General features: G+C 48.6%; 1 protein-coding gene and 1 long non-coding RNA gene across 2 annotated transcripts; one reads left to right on the plus strand and one right to left on the minus strand.

Moving 5' to 3' along the window:
• On the plus strand, positions 2950 to 17441 carry LOC110403237 (BTB/POZ domain-containing protein KCTD16-like). The gene is made up of 3 exons (XM_021406279.1): positions 2950 to 5753; positions 10587 to 10709; positions 16621 to 17441. The coding sequence occupies exons 2-3, from the start codon at positions 10652 to 10654 to the stop codon at positions 17118 to 17120; spliced, it is 558 nt and encodes a 185-aa protein (XP_021261954.1). The 5' UTR covers positions 2950 to 5753; positions 10587 to 10651; the 3' UTR covers positions 17121 to 17441.
• On the minus strand, positions 3836 to 10561 carry LOC110403238. Its single transcript, XR_002441570.1, has 2 exons — positions 6257 to 10561; positions 3836 to 6106 (listed from the first exon to the last, which is right to left on the minus strand). It is a non-coding gene; the product is annotated as an uncharacterized LOC110403238 (long non-coding RNA).

Below are 18561 nucleotides of genomic sequence, written 5' to 3' on the forward strand. Positions count from 1 at the left end.
TCAGCACCACCTGCAAAGCAGCCCCCTCTGTGCCTCTGTGCGTCATTCTTCCAAAGCCCAAAGCCATCCCCGCGGGGGGAGGACAGTGGCCTGGAGCCCAGCCCAGCCCTGCATCTGCACAAACAGGACAAGTTTTGATGGGGCTCAGCCGTTCCCTAAAATAACATCCCTACCCTGTGTTTTAATCTCTTGGAAAACAAAACCCCAGTCGTTTCCAGACAGCAAGGGAGAAATTGCAGGCTCAGGTCATTCTCTGTGGCTCGGGGGAGTTTATTTTCTCCGGGGCTGCGTTTTCCAGGATGGCGCTTCCTGAGAAAGCCGCTTGTCTGGCATTAGCTCAGCTCGCAGTAATCTGAAGACCCGGGGTCATCAGGGAAACCACTTGTGCCAGGAGTCTGCGGGGCCCATCCCTGCTGCAGGACAAGGACAGAGGTGGTTTAAGGCATCTCAAACACAAGCAGCCTCGTTGGCTGAGAGCACACCTTGCAAACTCACAGTGGAGTTGGATTGTGGAGGGAAAAAGATGAATAATCCAAAATAAATTATTTTAGCTCAAGGCTGAGCCCAGAGTTCTGACCTCTGCATGGCTGGGATTGGTGCTCATACTTTTAAGTCTGGGCTAGCAGGTCCGGCTCACCCTGATGTAGCCCCAGCATCCAGGTATGGGCACCAACAGCCTCCATCACCTGTGCTGGATGCCACAGTGTGTGCCAGGATTCAGGAGCTGGAGGCACACACAGCAAATGGCTGGGAAGAAAAACATCCAAGCTGGTGACAGGAGCCCATGAGCATGACCCCAGCTCTGCCCTCATATTCACACCAGAGCTCCCACCCACTCAGTGCTCAGCATGTCTCCCCAGCTGTCATTTGGAGGTTTCCTGCCTGAAACGGTCCCCACTAGGCGTGGGTGCAGCGAATATGGGCTGGGAGGGGCAGAACATAAGTTCCTGCAGCGGGACAGGAACTACACCCTGGTGTTCTCCTAAGCAAGGTTTTGCTGCTGAGAAACCTGGTCTAGATGAATTGAGCAGACCCTGCTGGATAACCAAGCAGGATGCCTGCCTGCAGACCAGCTGCAATCGATATTGTCATTAGCAGCTCTGCTGGTGGCAAGGACAGTACCCATGTACAATGCATGGGATGCTCCCAGCTGCCTAGAAGCAACAGGATGGGAATTCACCAGAGAAGCTGAGAAAATGTCAGTCATTCAGGTGTAAAATGGGGCAAAACCAAGCAGAAAGCAGAGCTGAGAAAAGGCTTATGCTTTGTTTAGTGTGCATTCAGGGAGGTGGGACCTTTGCAGAAAGATGCGTGCCAGATAGCAATATGTTTGCAGGAGCCTTGATGGTGGGAGACGTGGGTATGTTGTTCTCCTCAGCCTGGCACTGGCACTGGAACATACTGCCCACCAGGGTAAGAAAGATGATGACGAGCTGGAGGAAGGCCAGAGAAGTACAAGTGATGAGGTCTAGTAACCATAGCTTATTAGGAAATGTTAAAGAAATGGGGTTTGTTTAGTCTAGAAAGGAGATGATGTGAAAACAGTTCAGCATCAGGCTAAGTTTAGTTATAAAATGGATGGTAATCAGTTGTACTGTAACGTCAGGGGAGAAAGGCTGAGAATAGAAACACCAAGGTCACCAGAGAGAAGTGGCTGGGCGTTAGTAACACCTCCTATCAGCTGCAGCAGCACCAGAGGCATGTCCCTGGGGAGGGTTGGTGTCTCCTCTGGACAAAGTTGGACAAGCATCTGCCAGCAGTGCTCCCCTAGAGCACATCAACAGGCTGAGAGAAAAGTGGTATGGGAATGCTCTCTGCCTGCTGCCTGGCTGGGGCAGACAGTGAGAAGCTGTGCAAGTGTCACTGAGGAGAGGATGCTGCGCTCCTATTTCCACCTCAGCCTTATCTGTCATCTTCCTGTTTTACATTACCCTCACTTCCTCTGCTCTGTCAGCACCTGCCTGCTCACCCCATGCCACTGTTGCCTATTTCTTCTGCTTAACCCCACCTGCACCCACAGCCCTATCTGAGTTAGCATCTCCTTGGTGCCTGCAGGAAATGAGCTACAGGTGAGAGGCATGCACAGACTTCAAAACACATAATAAGCAGAGGGCAGAAGGCTCTAGCAGGCAACTGGCAGCACCCAAATGTGGTTCTTAGTGCCTGTCTATGAACACAGGTAACTCAGAGAGAACACGTGTTTTCATGAGCTCTTCAAGGAGCCCCAGACTGTCCCAGCTTTCCTGCCACCACAACCTGCTCTGCAATTGTGGAACCACATGTGGTGGTGCTGCCATTTGCATCCTCTCCTTCAGCCCAGCAACTTGGGCAGCAGTGGCCCTTCATGCCCATGGGATGCAGTGGGAGAGCCCCACTTATGACCCAGGCCATCTTTCCTCCAGGTCTTCACAAAGCACTGCTGGTTTTCTCTGCCTGGACACTATTATCAAAAGAGAAGCCATAACTCACCATAGGTCACCAAAACCACACCATCTGAAGGGGCAACAGTACCTTTTGGCCCCTCACCTACCACAACATTGCCAGGAAGAAGGCTGAAATCAGCCTTGGAGTGACTTTTAATCAAGGAAGAGACAGCAGCAGGCATGTCTTTACTCTGGGCAGTCCCACCTGTATTTACCATGTTGGCTTTTCCCTGCAGTGAGGGCACCCACCTGCATAGCCAGCAAGGAGATGTAACCCAGTAAAGCTGTGATTTTCCATTTATACCATTTCACATTTGAAACAAAATCCAGTGTTTTTATTCTGTTTTCTTCTGAGGACTAGAAACAAATAAAAATTTTAAAATATCAAGCCATTATTTAAATAATCGGTGGCTGGGAGCACAGTGACACTGATTTAAAGGGATTAAGCTCCAACCTTAAAGCCCAGCAAGGCTGCACTTTTCTGATTGATTCTTCTGCAGATATTGGGGGCCGGGGGGGGGGGGAGGAAGAGGAACCACCCTGGCCTTGCCCCTTTATAAAATTTGGGTTCAGAATCATCAGCACCTGGGGATGGTGCTCAGGGAATGTTGTCCCTCTTGTAGTTAAAGCAAGATGCCCTCTGTGGGCAATGGGGGTTGGTGCCAGGGACCAACCCTTCTCCATATGCAGGAGATCTGAGCACAGGACATGGGGTTAAAGAATTATCTGCACTGGGTAAATCTTGATGATGGAGCAGACCTGGGAGCTACTGCTTGTGCTTAAAGAACACAGAAAAAAAATATATATATATATCTACGAGTAAGGTTCTGAAGTGGTGCTGACCTTTCCACCCATCTCCTTCCCTTTCTCTTCCCCTGGCAGCTTCCCTGCCCACCTCCATCCCCTGCACTGCCCTCACTGAATTCCCACTCCTGTCCCAGAGGGCATATTCTGTAATCACATCAGCTCCAAAGGATGTTAAGGGAAAACTGAAAAGCTTTCTAATAATGAATAAACCCAGGGGGATTATGTGCCCTGACCCATCTAGAAATTATACGTGAGCAGACTGAAAATGCAAACTAATACATTAAAGAGAAAGACTGGGAGAGGATTTATCAGCCCAGCTCCGTGTCCTGCCCTTGGCTGTTCCTGGTAGAGATATTTCAGGTCAAGGTGGAAGAAACTCCATGGAACATCCCTATGGAGTGTGTTGGCCCCACTCTGGGAGAATCCCCCTTAACCTTGGCTCATGGTGATGCTCAGCACCACATTGCATCATGGCTTCTGTCTTTTATCATGTCAGTTGGTATCTAACCTAATTTGGGGATGGAGAGCCTCCTTAAAGGGCCTTCCCATTAAAAGCCATGTGTTTTTATGACTGTAGAAATTCCCCCCATCAACTCCCTCCTTACTTTTTTTTTTTTTCCTCTTGCCCCTCCTATCTCATCCTCCCCAGTGTAAAAACCCCTTTGTGCCTTTCACTACCAGCTTTGGGCAGGCACTAATCCTGTCTGTCTGCCCTGAGGGGAAGTGGCCAGCACCAAAATTAGAGCCCAGCTCTATTCCTTAAGGGTACTTTTGTATATATCTTCTGTGGTTTCTCATCCCCCTGCCTAACACAACCAGCTCAGAGTGCTGAGCCAGCATTTCCTCATCTGCCCAGCACAGCCTTGGGCTCTTGCCGTATTTTTTTTGATTCAAAACCCACTAAAGTGCATGAAAATCTCAGGCTACACCCTCTCACACGCACTGCTTTTCACTGCTCAGCGTTTCAATTAACCTGTCGGCAGGCTTTTCATTAGCGTGCCTTCGTTAAGTCCCAGTGCAGCCTCCCTGGCCTCAGCCAGCGGATATTACTCTCTGCTCTCTGTAAAAATTTTCCACTTGACTGTTCGCCCTTTCCCCTGCATCATTAACAAAAGATTTCATCCTAAAATGGACTCTCAGGGATGTCCTATTATTATATTATTTATATGTCGAGAATGAACTCTTGATTCCATTTCTTCTTTTCTCCATCTTAATAAGCTTTTAATACACTGCGGAAGCTCGACAATCCCCCTTTGGCAATTGAGTTTTCTTAAAAGCCTCTTTGATGGCCTTTATCAAAAAGCACTCAGGAAAATGTATTAACTGTTCTCCATTATCCACTGTTTTGTTGACTTATCATGAGACAATTTTTTTTCCCCATATATTAGGAGCATGCAGACAGTTTTTTACTCTGCCTTTAATTATTATTTCAGTTTGCTTGCTGCGTACCACGGCAGTTCCTGAACCTGAATGGATCCTTGCAAACATGTTCAGTTGAACCATGTATTTACCGAAAAAATGCAGGTGTTAATTAAGACTAGTTGCAAATACACCAAAAATACAGGAAATAGCTCCGGAAAAAACCCTCTTCTGACATGTGAAAATGTGTTTCCTTCTGCAGCTTTAAATGAAACACTGCTTTCCTCTTTTCAAGCAATATATCAAGATTAAGTGTAATTTTAACCTGATTCCCGCATTGTATTAACGCGTTTCTAGGGAAAATGTCTTTCCAATGGCAACGAGCTCAAGCTAGAGGGGGAGGAATGTCCTTTTTCAGGCTGCTATTCTTCTGCAAAGAAACCAAATGAATTAATATACCGTTTGGGGCTTTCCCATACACATTGCCCTCCTCCTCAACAAGCATAGAACTGGCTGGTTGTACCCTCCTACAGCTTTTTAGAGAGGAAATGGCTGAGTGTCCTCCAGGGCTCTCTTGTAAGAAGGGGTTTTGGTGCTAATGTACTGAGGGGTCCCAAAGGAACTGGGTTGGAGAGATGCCCACCTGCTCAGAGATCTCCCTCATCCCAGGGATGGCATGCAGTAGCCCATGGCCTTGTCCCTGCTCCTACAGGATGCTTTTGACAAACATCCTCCCTTCAAAAATGGCCAGTTCCTGCTAGTGCAAGGGCATCTCTTTCAATAAAGTAGTAAGATGGGGTTGAGCTGGTGATCCTATTCCTTGGTTAAGGTAGGGTCTCATCTTACTCATCACTTCAAAATGATATGAAGTGCTCTAGAGGGATGCAGTAAGGTACCCATCAGAGGCATTTCAAGACAAATCATGTAAAACCAGGCTGGGATCACAGTGCACATCCAAGGGAAATTTGCTGGACATAATTTTTCATGTGATGGGCGCTCTTTCTCTTTCCTCGTACACCTCCAAGGGATGGGCTTTTTTGAAGGGAAGTCACTAAAGTTGTTATAGTGAAGCAGAGAGCCACACCCACATCTTTTCCTTTTCTCTAGGTCCTGTTGTGCGAGGCCAGCTCTCCAGGCAGCTCTCCAGGCACTTCAGCCTCCCAGGTAAAGACACCCCAGTGGATGCTGCAGAGCAAGGCTGGGTGGTGAAGATGGTTTTTCAGGTCTGGCTGGGCAAGGAGTGGTCTTGGAGGGCTCAGGGAGCTCAGATTCAGTAGCGTCTTTGTGCTGCTCCTGATTCCCAGGTGACTTGGTCTCACTGGACTTGAGAGCCTGGCTGGTGGCCATAGATAGGCCTTTCATCCCACTTGCAGGATGTCATCTAAACTGTTGTATTGTTCGATAAACTGGACTTGAGACCAAAAACAGATCCAAGTCACCACATTTCAAGAAGGACTTGGAAATCTTCACAGATACTGGGCTTTAATCTCTTTGAAGGCTGATCAGAACAAGGATGGCTGGAGAGGATGCAGGAGGGAGATGTAACCATCTCTCATTTGTTTAGTGTAACAATTAGGAAGATCAACGTGGTGGAATGGCATTACAGGAGATACAATAGCAAAAGGGACTAGTGCAAATGATAGGTGTTACAAAGGAAAAGCACTCACCCATCTCTGAAGATTTAGGCTCGCAGAGAAAAACTTCAACAAGGGAGGGATCTCCAACAAGAGATCCTTCCCCCAGGGCTGTCAGCCTTTAAATGAGGTCTAAGAGAGGTGGAACCAGGCTCCAACCCTTCTGGTCACATAGTGAATTGTCTTCACCTGTGCTCCCAGGGCTGACTGGGTCTTTTCCCCCAGGTGCTCAATCAGTGGTTCAGGCTGTGACTCAGCAGTTCCCATACATTTAGTAAATGAGTAGGAACATTCAGTAAGATGTTCCAGTGAGCATCAGTATATGTAGAGATGCTCACCAACAGGACAAGTTGAATGACACTGTATCTCCCTTGAAAGCACAGTCTCTCCGTTGCATTGCATTGCATTGCATTGCATTGCATTGCATTGCATTGCTTAGCTTAGCTTAGCTCACGCTTGACTCCTGGCACTATGCAGGGAAATGTTATTCCACACACTCCTTGGCTTTGGGGAAAGGCTGTAATCCAGAACTGCAGTCGTTATCCAAGGGATTTATGCTCCTAAAAGAAAATGGAAAGGTGAAAATTTCAGAAGTAACATGGAAGAGAGGCTTCCCAGGGCTGGATCAGATTCTGGCAGATTTTCCAATGAATTATGTCTTGGCCTCAAACTCTCTTTGAGGAGGAAAAGGCACAAAGAGTGAGAGAAATGAGAAGTAGGCAGAGGACTTTGCAGGTTCCAGACTTCATCTCTGATTTGGAGTGAAGTGGTTTCTGTTCTCTGAAAATTTATTCACTCCTCTATGATTCACGTTTGGAAACAGATAATGATGTTCCTGCTGTCTGCTCTGGCTGGAGGTGCATTTGAACATATGAGCTGTACCCATGGCATAAGGGATGAGGTGCTCAGCTGGAACTAAGGGTCTGCATACTGCGTTTCTAGGTATTGGAGTAGGATTTAGCTCACGTAATTATGGAGCTGCAGCGATTTTGGTGGACCTCAGCTCCCCAAATTGACATTAGAAGAGAAGGGAAAGCAGGAAATCTGGTAGAAAACTCCAAGAAGCAGCAGCACACCAGGAGTAAGTTGCTGTTTTGGCTGACACATCTGGGTCAGGCAGGACAGAGGTTCTGCAAAATAGGAAAAGAACTTCTGGATGAAGGAAAAAGAGAAGAAGCCATTTTTCCTTTTCTTCTTGCCCAGAAGCTGAGACTCTGCTTGATGATAGAAGCACAGATCTGTGCTACATGGCCAAGGCATCTGCCAGAGTGGGTGACCCAGATCCTCATCCGCTGCTCCATATGAACTCTTCCCGTTGAGATTGATCAGAACATTTGATTTGGCTTGAAGAAAGGACTTCTGCTGTTATTTCACCCCAATATATTAAGGGTTGCAATCATTCCCACCTTTCCCTTTCACCTTCCTGCCTCTAATGTCTCCAGTTTGGTCAGCACACTGAGCACTCTCCCAGTCTTGGCTGGGTCCTCCCTGAGAGACCGTTAGTGAGTGGAATTTCTTCTTGGCAAAAGTAACAAGAGAGAAAGCGAGCACTGCGTGGAAATCACCTGTGGGTCTACTTTCTGAAAGGTGACTCCTGGAAAAGATACAGAAAAGCATATTCTGGTGTAAAGAAAGACAGCTGGAGCCATTTTTGTGCTGGACACACTGCCAGGAAACAGCACGTTCATATATACAGTCCTCCTGGAAAGCACTTTCCCAACCATTCCTCATTGCTTCCTTATAAGTGATGCCTGGATGCTCTTGAAGGAACCTTCCACTTTGCACACAAGGACCATGACTGAGATAGTTTTCCATAAAATGGTGGAAGAACAAGAAGCACTTGGGTGGGGAGATGTCTGAAGTGAAATTTTCGGGTCTCACAGCTGAGGCTGTGCTTTGATGAGGGCTGGGACATGAAGTTTTAGCTCAAGAGAGGTGTTCTTAATAGACCTGAGGCTTTGGCACCAACAGACACAGGTGACCCTGCTGTGGTGGCCTCATTCTGCACAAAGTATCAGTGAAAGCAGGGGAACTTCTGTTTTCTCTGCTGGAGTCATTTGCCTCCTTGTGGAAGGAGATTGGCAGGGAACCAGCAAAAAATGCGTACTTCTTTAATAAATACATCCTCATGAATCAGTCCTGGCAGATGTACAAGGCAGGCTCTGGGTTTCCTCAAACTCTGGCTGACTCCAGGGGAGAATTCATTTCCTAGCATTTCTCCCCATCCCCTCTCCTGTTTTGCTTCGCCCATTGCCAAAGAAGGCTTTAACCCAGGGCCAGCACCAAGAGTTCCAGACACTTGCTGTGTCCTGAGCAAGGCAGAAAGCAGCACATGAATTACAATAACTTGAACTACTGTGGTATGGTTTCAGAGCCATCACTTCCAATCAAGCCATAAACTGCCTGTGATATACATCCCATCTATATGTTGTGTGTACGGCGTTGCTTAAAGAGCAAGCTGAGCTAACTTGTGCTGAAGTCATTGCTGTTAACACATGAAGTCCCTCCTATGCCTGGAGCGCTCTGCAGCACAATGACTCTCAGGGCACTGAGTTGTACAGAGTCATTCTGAGGTTGGGTTTTTCTTCTATCGGGAGATCTGAGTTCAGGCCTGACTGCTTCCACATCTCTGAGTGTTTGCTGCTCCCCTGATCACTGGCTGACATCCTGGATGCTGCGGATAGCAGCATCTCCATAGAAAGATGGGGCAGCTCTCTCCATAGAAATTCCTCATCCAGGCTGACACAAGGAATTTCAGTGGGATGCTATGAGGGACACAAAGGAGGATCCCAGGGACACAGGGCAGAAGGTCAGTGGAGTCCTTCCTGACCCCTTGCAAAAAAAAATAAAAATACATAGATATTTGTGAAGGAGACATGCAGTTTGCTACTGCACCTTTGCCTCATAAAGAATAATTAGAAAGATCTACTCAGGTGCACAAAGCCTCTGCACAGAGAAGCACTCACCCTCCACTGAGGCACACTGCCGCTTCTCCTCCTCCTTCCAATCCTATTAGTATTAGAGAGGGATAGAGCTATAACAGGAAAAGCCACCTCTTAGCAGCACGGCTGACAGCTTGCCTTTTAAATCTTTAATAAGAACTGGCTTGCACAGCTGCTCTCATCTGCTGCATGACAGCACAGGGAACCACAACCCCGTGGCCTGCTCTCTGCCGGGTGCTGGGTCCTGGGGTCACTAAAGCGCGCTGAGGAGCCTCAGCCCTGCAGGTCTGACTCCATCAGAAACTCTTGCCTCTCTACCCATGTGCCAGGACCTGAATTCAAGACTGTGTTCCCTTGTCTCGTATGGAGGGAGTAGATGCTCTTCCCCATGTCCTACGCTCCTGTAACCACAGGGAGGAGGGGACAAGTCTGCCAGCAAAGGATGTGATCCACCGTGACGGCTCGGGGGCTGAGTTCTGCCCTCTCAACCCACACAGCACCCAGAAGTGTTTGCAAGGCCCCACGGCACTGAGTTCAGCTCAGGCTTCTTCCTCCACATCTCAACTTGGGACCGCAGACAGTTCCTGCAATGAAAAGGGTGCAAAAATAGCTGCTCTGCAACATTAGTTAGAACCATTTATAGACCCGCTGTCACATGGTGACCACAAAAACTTTACCAGAGTCTCTGGGTGAAGAACATTGCCACAGGGAGTAGAAGGCCATGTTTACAGCTCAGGGAAAAGTAACTGCAATTAAGGAGTGAGAATGGGCATGGAGCTTGCTGGGATTCTGCTGCCCTCTCCTGGATGCAGCATTTTATTCTGCCCCATGAGTTTATGGGCTGTGGTTTGTTGAAGTTGAGTGTGTTAGGTTTTCTGCACGGCCTATTTCTCCAGCATCCATATAGAGTAAAAAGGGGACCTACATGGATGAGAGTGTGTGGTGGGCCATACACGTGTGTATCCCACCCTGACCTCACACCTTCAGTACACATCACAGCCTCTGGACATGTACATGAGCAGCACAGAATTGACAATCCCAAATGATTTGAGTGGGGATTTCTAGCAGATGTGCCCCCACAGGCATATCCTGCAGAGACACTGCCACTGTCATGGGCAGAGCAGGATCAGCCCATGGAAATGAAGCAATCTGGACTTACTGCACCACAGGTCAGTGGGATGATCCAGTTCCGAGACCTGGTCATGGAGAGGATGGGCTATCACCATCAGGAGGGATCTGAGAGGTATTGAAGCAGATGCTGCCCAGACCCTTCCTCACCATGGGCACCCAGTGGGGTTCTCTGGGAGGTCATTCAGACTCAGGTGACAGTCACGTGTGCAGTGTGGCCACCACAACCTCCCTTGCTCCCTGTGCATCATTCGCTTTCTAAGAGTTTCTTCTCTTGGTGTTGATTTTTTTAGGCAGCTCCTGGCTCAGCCTGCCTGTTCCCCAGCCTTTGGAAACAGAGCAGAGCCCTAAAAAACACATGTCTTCTTCTGAGCCCATCCTGGACCTCAAGACAGACACAACAGAAGCACTTCCAGGTGAGAAACTTGATATTTGTTGTGCTGGGTGCCCACAGTCACACAGAGCCATGCACTGGTCACCTTGATGGACCTGCACTAAGCAGCAGACACTGGATAGAGATGTGTATTCCTACCAGCCCTGTGTATAGTTTCTTCTTCTTCCTGTTGTATCCTATTCCTCCATCTCACACACTCTATTCTCTTCCATCTCTTATTATACTCATACCAAGCTGCCATGGAGTACAAGAAGACCCACTGGCTGACACTTGGCTTGGCAGGGACACACGAAACTGGAGGTAGTGAAGGGCAGCTTGCTCTCAGTAAGCCCCTTGGCCATTTCTGGAATGAATGTCTCTTCAAGAGGAACCATGGCTAGGGCTGCACTAATGAAACCACTTCCCATCAGAAGGTGAAGGTGGAATGCTGCTTTGAGGGTCATTGTACGTAGGCTTCATGGGTTTCTTCACACCATGTTTTCAACCTCTGTGAATGTGGGGTGCTCTGGTTTAGCCCTTGTGACCATGACACTTAGCTTTGTCCACAGAGGTGATCTTCTGGGCCAAACAGTGTAAGATCTCCACTCAGAAACATTAATCCTGAGCAAGATTTGCCTAAGTAATCCTACATCCCAGACATACCTGTACTGTTGTGTGCTTACTGTGTATTTAACCATATCATAAGTCAATACTGCTACAAGTTATAAGACATGTCCATGGGCTTTCCCATGATTAAAATACTTCCCATGCTGAGCTGTTTCCAGGAAGAAGTTTCCCAATACACATGCCATGGCAGAGATCAGATGGAAAGGCTGAATCATGGCTCCCTGGTTGGAAGCATTCAGACAATTCCAAAACCAGGATGGCTCATCCAAAACCAGTGATCACTCATCTCCTAGTCATACAGGAGCGCTCCTGACCTCCTGAGAAACTGCAAAGCAATCCCTGCTGTCTGCTGGCACTGCAGAAAGCAGCAGTATCCATTCGGTGGAAGCTCCCAAAGGAGATGCAGATCCCAGCACGAGAGCCTACTGCTTTGCCAGATTCTCCTGTCTTTCTTTTGCTCATTTACAGAGCACTCAGCAAAGGAGATACCCAGCAAGTAGGCATTCGCTGCCAGCCGTAAAAGATGTAATGTTCCACTCTTGGTATTTTATAGCCAAAAAACACAAAAGAGTGAGAATCCTTTTTCTCCCACCAATATCAACTACACAGAATATCTGTGCTTCATTTTTTCCCTTTGCACAATCTATTTCCTCTACAGTCTTTCCACCATCCCACCTGGGGACACATACAGTGATGATTTCCCATGGCTGGGGACAAATTCTGCTCAGGACCAATGTGGTAACTCACACTGTGACATCCACTCTAACACTTCTCTGAAACCTCTTCTTGCTGGGGTTCCTAATGCAGCAGCTAGTGATGGTTTGCTCCAGGTAGACATTCCCCAGGTCAGTCCATGCCCTTGGAAAAAAGTCCTAGCCCCTTCCAGCATGCACAGCTCTCCACAGGGAGAGCAGCTCGTCATGGTGGGGCAGCACCTCTTGCTAAGCAATGGTGGTAACTATTTCCTGCCAAGAAATAGGAAGGTCTTACCTGCAGAGACTGGCTTAGCAAGAAGCGCCCAGTGAAAGCTGCTTTTGCTTCATGCAGCACTGAAGCATCTACCTCCGGGCCAGATGTTTGCTGATGTGAATCAGCATGGCCCCATTGGCTGCAGCTGCAGCAGCTTGCAACATCTGCCACTGGAATTTGACCTCTTGTGTCTGAATTCGTCCTGCTTTGCCAAAACGAAACATGTTGCAAGTCATGTCCCTGCCATAAAGCTGCAGTCACTGACTCAAAAAGTACAACGAGACAAAGCAATTCTGGAAAGTCTCTGTATGACAGAACTGCTAGCCATCAGGTAGGGGTTCCCCACCCTTGGCTGGCATGCTTCAGGAGGCATCTCACAGCTCCTCCAGCAGACTGCAAGCAGGCATTATTCTCAGAAAAGATTTTCCCTGCAGCTGGGACAGCATCAGCACCAGCAGGTGCCACTGATCAGCTTTGCCCCCTGAGACCCAAACCTTCCTTCCGAGAGGAGTTGCTGATCCTGCACCCAGCCCTCAGAAGCACATGTGAAATCCCACCCAACCTCCTCCTGACAGCAAACACAACCTGAGTGATAGAGGAAAATCAGGATTATTGTTTCAGTGCTGCAGGGTTGGATTTTTCAAGAGATCCGCACTGGGTAGCTTGGTTTTTCTTCTTGTTGCAGCTGCAGGAACTAACCATACAATAACAGCAGGGGTGACTCAAAGCAGTATATGTATGTTGCCCCATGGAGGATAGGAGGGGGGTTGTCTTTCAACAGGGGAGTTTAAAGCCAAAGGCTGTTTGCCTGTCCTGGTGCTACTGGGGTTACCATAGCAGTTAATCCATGCACAGTGTCACCAGAGCTGCAGATTTAGCGCAGCCTCGCTGGCACAACCTGGCTAATTGAGGCTCTTCGGAATGCAGAGGCTACTGCTGCGGGCAGATAGGGTCAGAGCCATTTATTTGCATAGAGCCTTGTCCTTCTTTGATGAAATAAGGGGGATTAGAGACAGACAGGAGAGTAGACATTACTTTTCAGGCTCAGCTTGATTTTTCAATAATCACTTTGAGCAGAGGCGAGACCTGAGATTCATGGGGATAAGGAGCTGGCGGAGCAGCAGCTATTCTGCATCCAGCGTGAGTGGGCTGCAGATACACCCATCACCATCAGATTTCATGGGAAATATTTAGGGGAAAAAAAAAAAAAGCATCAATCTGTTTTCTGAATGCACTTTTAGTACTAGCAAAACTTTGGTTGAAACAAATGGTTCAGGTCCATGCCCGCCTCCTCCAGGTACACTCAGGGGTGCAAACTGAGTGAGCTCCTCCCGCTCTTGTTTAGAAAGTTTCCACCATCTCCGTGTCACAACACGCTACATCAAGAAGGATAAGAAGGAGATGAATAAACTTGTGCAGAAACTGGGACATGATTTTTTGACCCCAAGCAGTGTGGTGGTATTGCTTTTCATTTACAGTCTGGAAGGAAAGAGCTGATGAAATACAATGGAATAAAAATGATCTGAGATGCACAAAGCTCTGCTTCTGCCCGTGGTGAGGGCTTCCCTCTGAAGTGCACCTGTCTGTCTGGTTGTTTGGTAGGGGCTCAGAGAGTGCTTTTGTTTAGGACAAAAGAAGATTAGTTCCTCTTTTTCTGTGAGATGTGGTTGTCTGCAAAAAGTAGTGGAAGAGGAAGAGCCATCTTTGAGGCCAACTCGGTCTGAGCTGAAAATCCCCCACTGTCACGGGGAAGCAACATAGGAATGAACTGCCCTTCATTCCTCAACACACAGACCCCTCCTAAAAGCTCAGCAGCATCCCTCTGGCATCAGCCACTTGCCTTTTCTAGAAAGGAAACTGAGAATGCTTCATCCAGAGCCACAGTGCTACACTGGACCTTTGGGCTCAGGTCTCTTTTGGAGCTGGAGGCACTGACACAGAGCAAAGCAAATGATGTGAGCCCGGGACCTGGCACTTGGTGAGTTCATCTCCTTGTCAAGTGCTCAGAAAACAGTGCTGTCCACAAAAGCAGCAAGGGTCTGGGACAGTTTGTTCTTCTTCTGTGACGTATGAGCTTGCCGCGTGCAGGAGCCCGTTAATTGCACTCAGCAGGATTTCCAGCAGCACCATGGGGCTGCCTTGGAAGTGTCACTTCCGCACTCTAATTGATGGTCTACAGCAGACAAAAGCGTCATGCAGGAAGAAAAGTCTGAGAAATTAAAAAAAGGATGATAAAATCTGTCGGCGTAACAGATCCTTTCTCCCAGCTGTGTGTGAGGAGCACGCAGGAGGAGTGCTGAGGTGTGCTGGGGTCATCTCAGGAGCTGTACCCACATATTGCCAGCCATGGGGGCTCTTACTTATATAGACAAGAAACACAATGTGAGGGAAGTTTAGCCCAGGGGAAAATGAAATTATTTGTCCAGAGATATCGAATCATAGAATCATATAAAGGCTTAGGTTGGAAGGGACCTTAAAGCACATTCAGTCCCAGCCCCCTGCATGGGCCGGTTGCCACTCACTAGGTCAGACTGCCTAGGATCCCATCCAACCTGGCTTTGAGTAACTCCAGGGATGGGACATTCACAACTTAGAGAAGATTAACGGCGAGGCGATATCCTGGAAGGCTGGACTGCCTCAGTGTTAGGTTTTGCACAGGTCAGATCCCAGCCAAAGAGGTCTCCACACTCCTGAAATCACTAGCACACAATGCTCTTAACTGGGGTCAAGAGGACTGGACTTGGCTTAGGCACAGATTCATGGACCCAAGTGCCTTGTACCAGTCACAGGACATCTGCAGGTGAGCAGTACAGATGAGTGGGCAGGATGAATATCTGTTCCTTATCACCTGCCTCTTGTTGGATCCTGCAAATTCCAGCATGGATCTGACTTTCCCTGGAGAGCCCCTGCAGACCTGTGTGGCCCTTGGCTCCCCTCCAGCCCTTTGCAGTTTGGGAGCATGTGCTGGTGCAGGTGGATGCTTGGGCTGTGGTGATTGGCCAAGATGCTCAGCCAGGAGGAAGCTCGTGTTTCAGCATCGTATGGGGAGAAAATAAAATCCTGCTGAGATCTGCACTTCTCAGTGTGTGCAGGAGCATTGGTGCAGATGTTAGCGTGAGAACATACCGGAGCAGACTATGGCTTTAAACAAAGCTAAGTAAATTGCTTATGGACAGTTAGTAAGTATTTCCAAAGAGCAGTCATTAGGAGTCACCAGTCCACTTATGCAGAGTGCCTCAGTCACCTAGAAATGGCCCAAACTACCCTATAATACCTAAACTAACAGAATTACAGTGCTGGTACCTGCAGAAGATCGTGACTGAGCTGTGTACTGAAATGGGGAGAGAAACTGCAGTGCCAAGTTTGCTGTCGTAATTGGGTGGCCTAGGAGCTAAGATGACGGAGAAGTGAAGAGATGTGAGTTCTGTCTGCAGCTAAGTTATAGGCTCCTTGTATGAATTTGGGTGCATCAGCTTATGCTCCCCTTGCCTCGGTTCCCCATTTCACAAAGGCAGTTGTGAGGCTTGCAGATAAGGTGGTTAAAGCAGTCTAAGAACTTAGAGACGTTATTCTATCACTCAAAGAATTTGAGGCTAAGATACAGCCTTGTAACTTCCTGGTGAGTTGTGACAAAGAAAATCCATCCTTCAAGGCTGCTCCTCAGTGATGGGTGACATTTCAGCTTTCCACCTCTGGTAAATGTTGTGCCGGAGCTGTTCGAGTAAATGTCAAAATAAAAAAGAAGAGGAAAAGAGAATGAAAGAGGGGGACAAAATAATGCTTGAGAAAAGTTTTCAGGGAAAAATAAAGTCTGCCTTGACATTTATTGATAGGACAAGGGGAAATGGTTTTAAACCAAAGGAGGGAAGATTTAGATTAGATATTAGGAGGAAATTCTTTACTCAGAGGGCGGTGAGGCCCTGGCACTGCTGCCCAGAGAGCTGTGGGTGCCCCATCCCTGGAGGTGCTCAGGGCCAGGTGGGATGGGGCCCTGGGCAGCCTGAGCTGGTGGGGGGCAGCCAGCCCACGGCAGGGAGTGGGGCTGGGTGGGCTTTGAGGTCCCTTCCAACCCAAGCCGTCCAGTGATCTTATGTTTTTCTGCTTCCATGGGGGGCAAAGTTTAGACTGAGGGATTTGAAATAGAAATATTTTATACTCCACTTTATAGCTCTACAGCAGATATATTTAAAAAAAAAAAACACCATAAAAACCCAGTAGGTTAAGAATTTAGATGTTTTAGAGGAAAATCCTCAGTGAAGCCACATTACCCACACACTTGCATGCCTGCACCTCTGCTTTGCTCCATGGCACCATGGGCTGTGCTCCTGCTCTCTCTCAGCTCTCTGCTTTCCCCCCAGCCCGCAGTGACCCTGAGGAGCCCAGACCAGACCCGGGGATGAGGCAGGACCCCGCCAGCCCCCTGCGTGGGTGTGATCCTGCAGCCTCCAGCACCAGCAGTCACAGTGAGCTCAGTCCTGCTCCATCCGCAGGTGAGAGCATCCCGGGCAGAGACCCCAGGTCAGAGCAGGGGGATCCCAGCCCTGCGGACTCCTTGCCATGTCCAGAAGCCCCTGAGGAGTGCCCGGCTCGCCCCAACACCCTGGACTTGTCCAAGTCACTGAAGAAGCTGGAGGAGGTGAAGCAGATGGGGCAGAGGTGTAACAGTGACCACGCGGCGGTGAAGGAGAACGGGGTTGGGAGCAGCCCTATGGCTGTGGCGGTGAGCGAGGAGAGGAAGGCGCTGGAGTCCGAGCTGGGGAAGTGCATCGAGGACTTCCGAAAGATCAAGATCCCTCTTGCCTTTCCCAATAAGAAGCGGCAGTGGCAAAGCGAGCTGCTGAGGAAATATCAGCTGTGAGGGGTGCAGTGAGGCTCTCTGGGGGTACCCCCAGCCAGTGGGCAGCACAAGGCATCCGCACACATGGGGTGAGGAGTGTAGGCTGCTCCTTCAACAAGTGTTGCAAGCCTTCAGCTAGGGCAGCATGCTCTTTACCATGGCCATCAGGAGGGATGCGTGCTGTCCCAAATGGTATGGACATAGGTGAAGGGACATAAAAAAGGGAAGGGGGCCCAGGGAGAATCACCAGGGGGAAAGCTACTGTCCAGCAGGAGCTCTCATTGTGTGAATGAATTTTCCTGGTGTTTCAAGTAATAAAATATAGTTGGTGTCAAAAAGGAATTCAAGTCTCCCCATCTCTTTGGCAAACACGTTTAGCTCAGCTGCTCAAAGCTGTACAAGTGGTTTAGATGTTCCATTTCCTTTAAATTAATGGAAGTTCCGTATCTGACTCCCTTATGTTCTTGGCAAAACTTCCCCATCTGTAATATCTGCAACTGGAGAGCTGGGATTCAACAAAACCTTTTTGTGAGAGGTCATGATGTTTTGCAGATATTTTCCTGTTCTTACACAAATCCTTGAACACTGCTCAGCCTTGCACTTTTGGCTCCAGCCAAAAATGAGTGAGTGAGAGGGGGAGCGCATCTCCTGCAGAGCCATGGCCAAACCAATCAGAATCAAGTCCCCATCATTCTGGCCAGTTCTTGGCTGCTCCTCTTATCCAGGTGCTGTTGGATGGTTGAACTCAACCTCAAAAGGGGAATGGGAGAAGCTCAGCTATATGGGGCTCTTCTGCAGGATGGGGACTGGGTAAGTGCTTGTGGGTAAGGACAAAGGAGGGGCCCGGATGGGTGGCTTTGGGTGGGGGAATGTCACAGCCACCCATCAGGGTGGATGACGGGTTGGAATGCAAGTGGTCCTGGAGATCTCAGGAGGATTTCATGGATATTCTTGTGATGGAGGTGCTGGATAGGACAAGTGGATGCACAGCTGGATCTGCTGCTCACTAACAGTAGACACAGATGTGGCTGTGGTAGTCAATGGCAACTTTGGCCCTAGTGGTCAGAAACAGTGAATTTCAAGATCCTGAGAGGAGCAGGGAAGATGAGCAGCAAAGCATGGACCCTGGCTGCCCTGAGGTGTCACAAGTCCCCCAGAGAATCACATTATCAGTCCCCCACAGAATCACATTATCAGTCCCCCCACCTCTGGACCCCAAAAAGCTTGGAAAGCCACCACCCACCCCAACTGCAGCCTTCAAACCTCCCACTGAAGAAGGATAAGGGAGGAACCCCCAGCAGCGAGCACACTGCAGGGCAGCCCTCCCACCCTGACAAAACCCACAGAGGAATTTCAGTGTGTGTTTTTTTTTTTTTAATGAAACAAAAACAACTCCATTAAAAGCTTGATGAGTGTTTGTTGAGGAGAGGTTTTGCTGGGCTGAATTGCTTGACCTTTTGGG

This window comes from Numida meleagris, chromosome 8 (genome assembly GCF_002078875.1).
Source record: "Numida meleagris isolate 19003 breed g44 Domestic line chromosome 8, NumMel1.0, whole genome shotgun sequence".
NCBI classification, from domain to species: domain Eukaryota; kingdom Metazoa; phylum Chordata; class Aves; order Galliformes; family Numididae; genus Numida; species Numida meleagris.

What these genes read in the sequence shown, in the direction of transcription:
- LOC110403237 (XM_021406279.1), top strand. Translation starts at nt 10,652, where the DNA reads ATGTCTTCTTCTGAGCCCATCCTGGACCTCAAGACAGACACAACAGAA. An exon ending in CACAACAGAAGCACTTCCAG is followed by an intron (nt 10,710 to 16,620) that starts GTGAGAAACTTG and finishes CTTTCCCCCCAG; the next exon opens with CCCGCAGTGACCCTGAGGAG.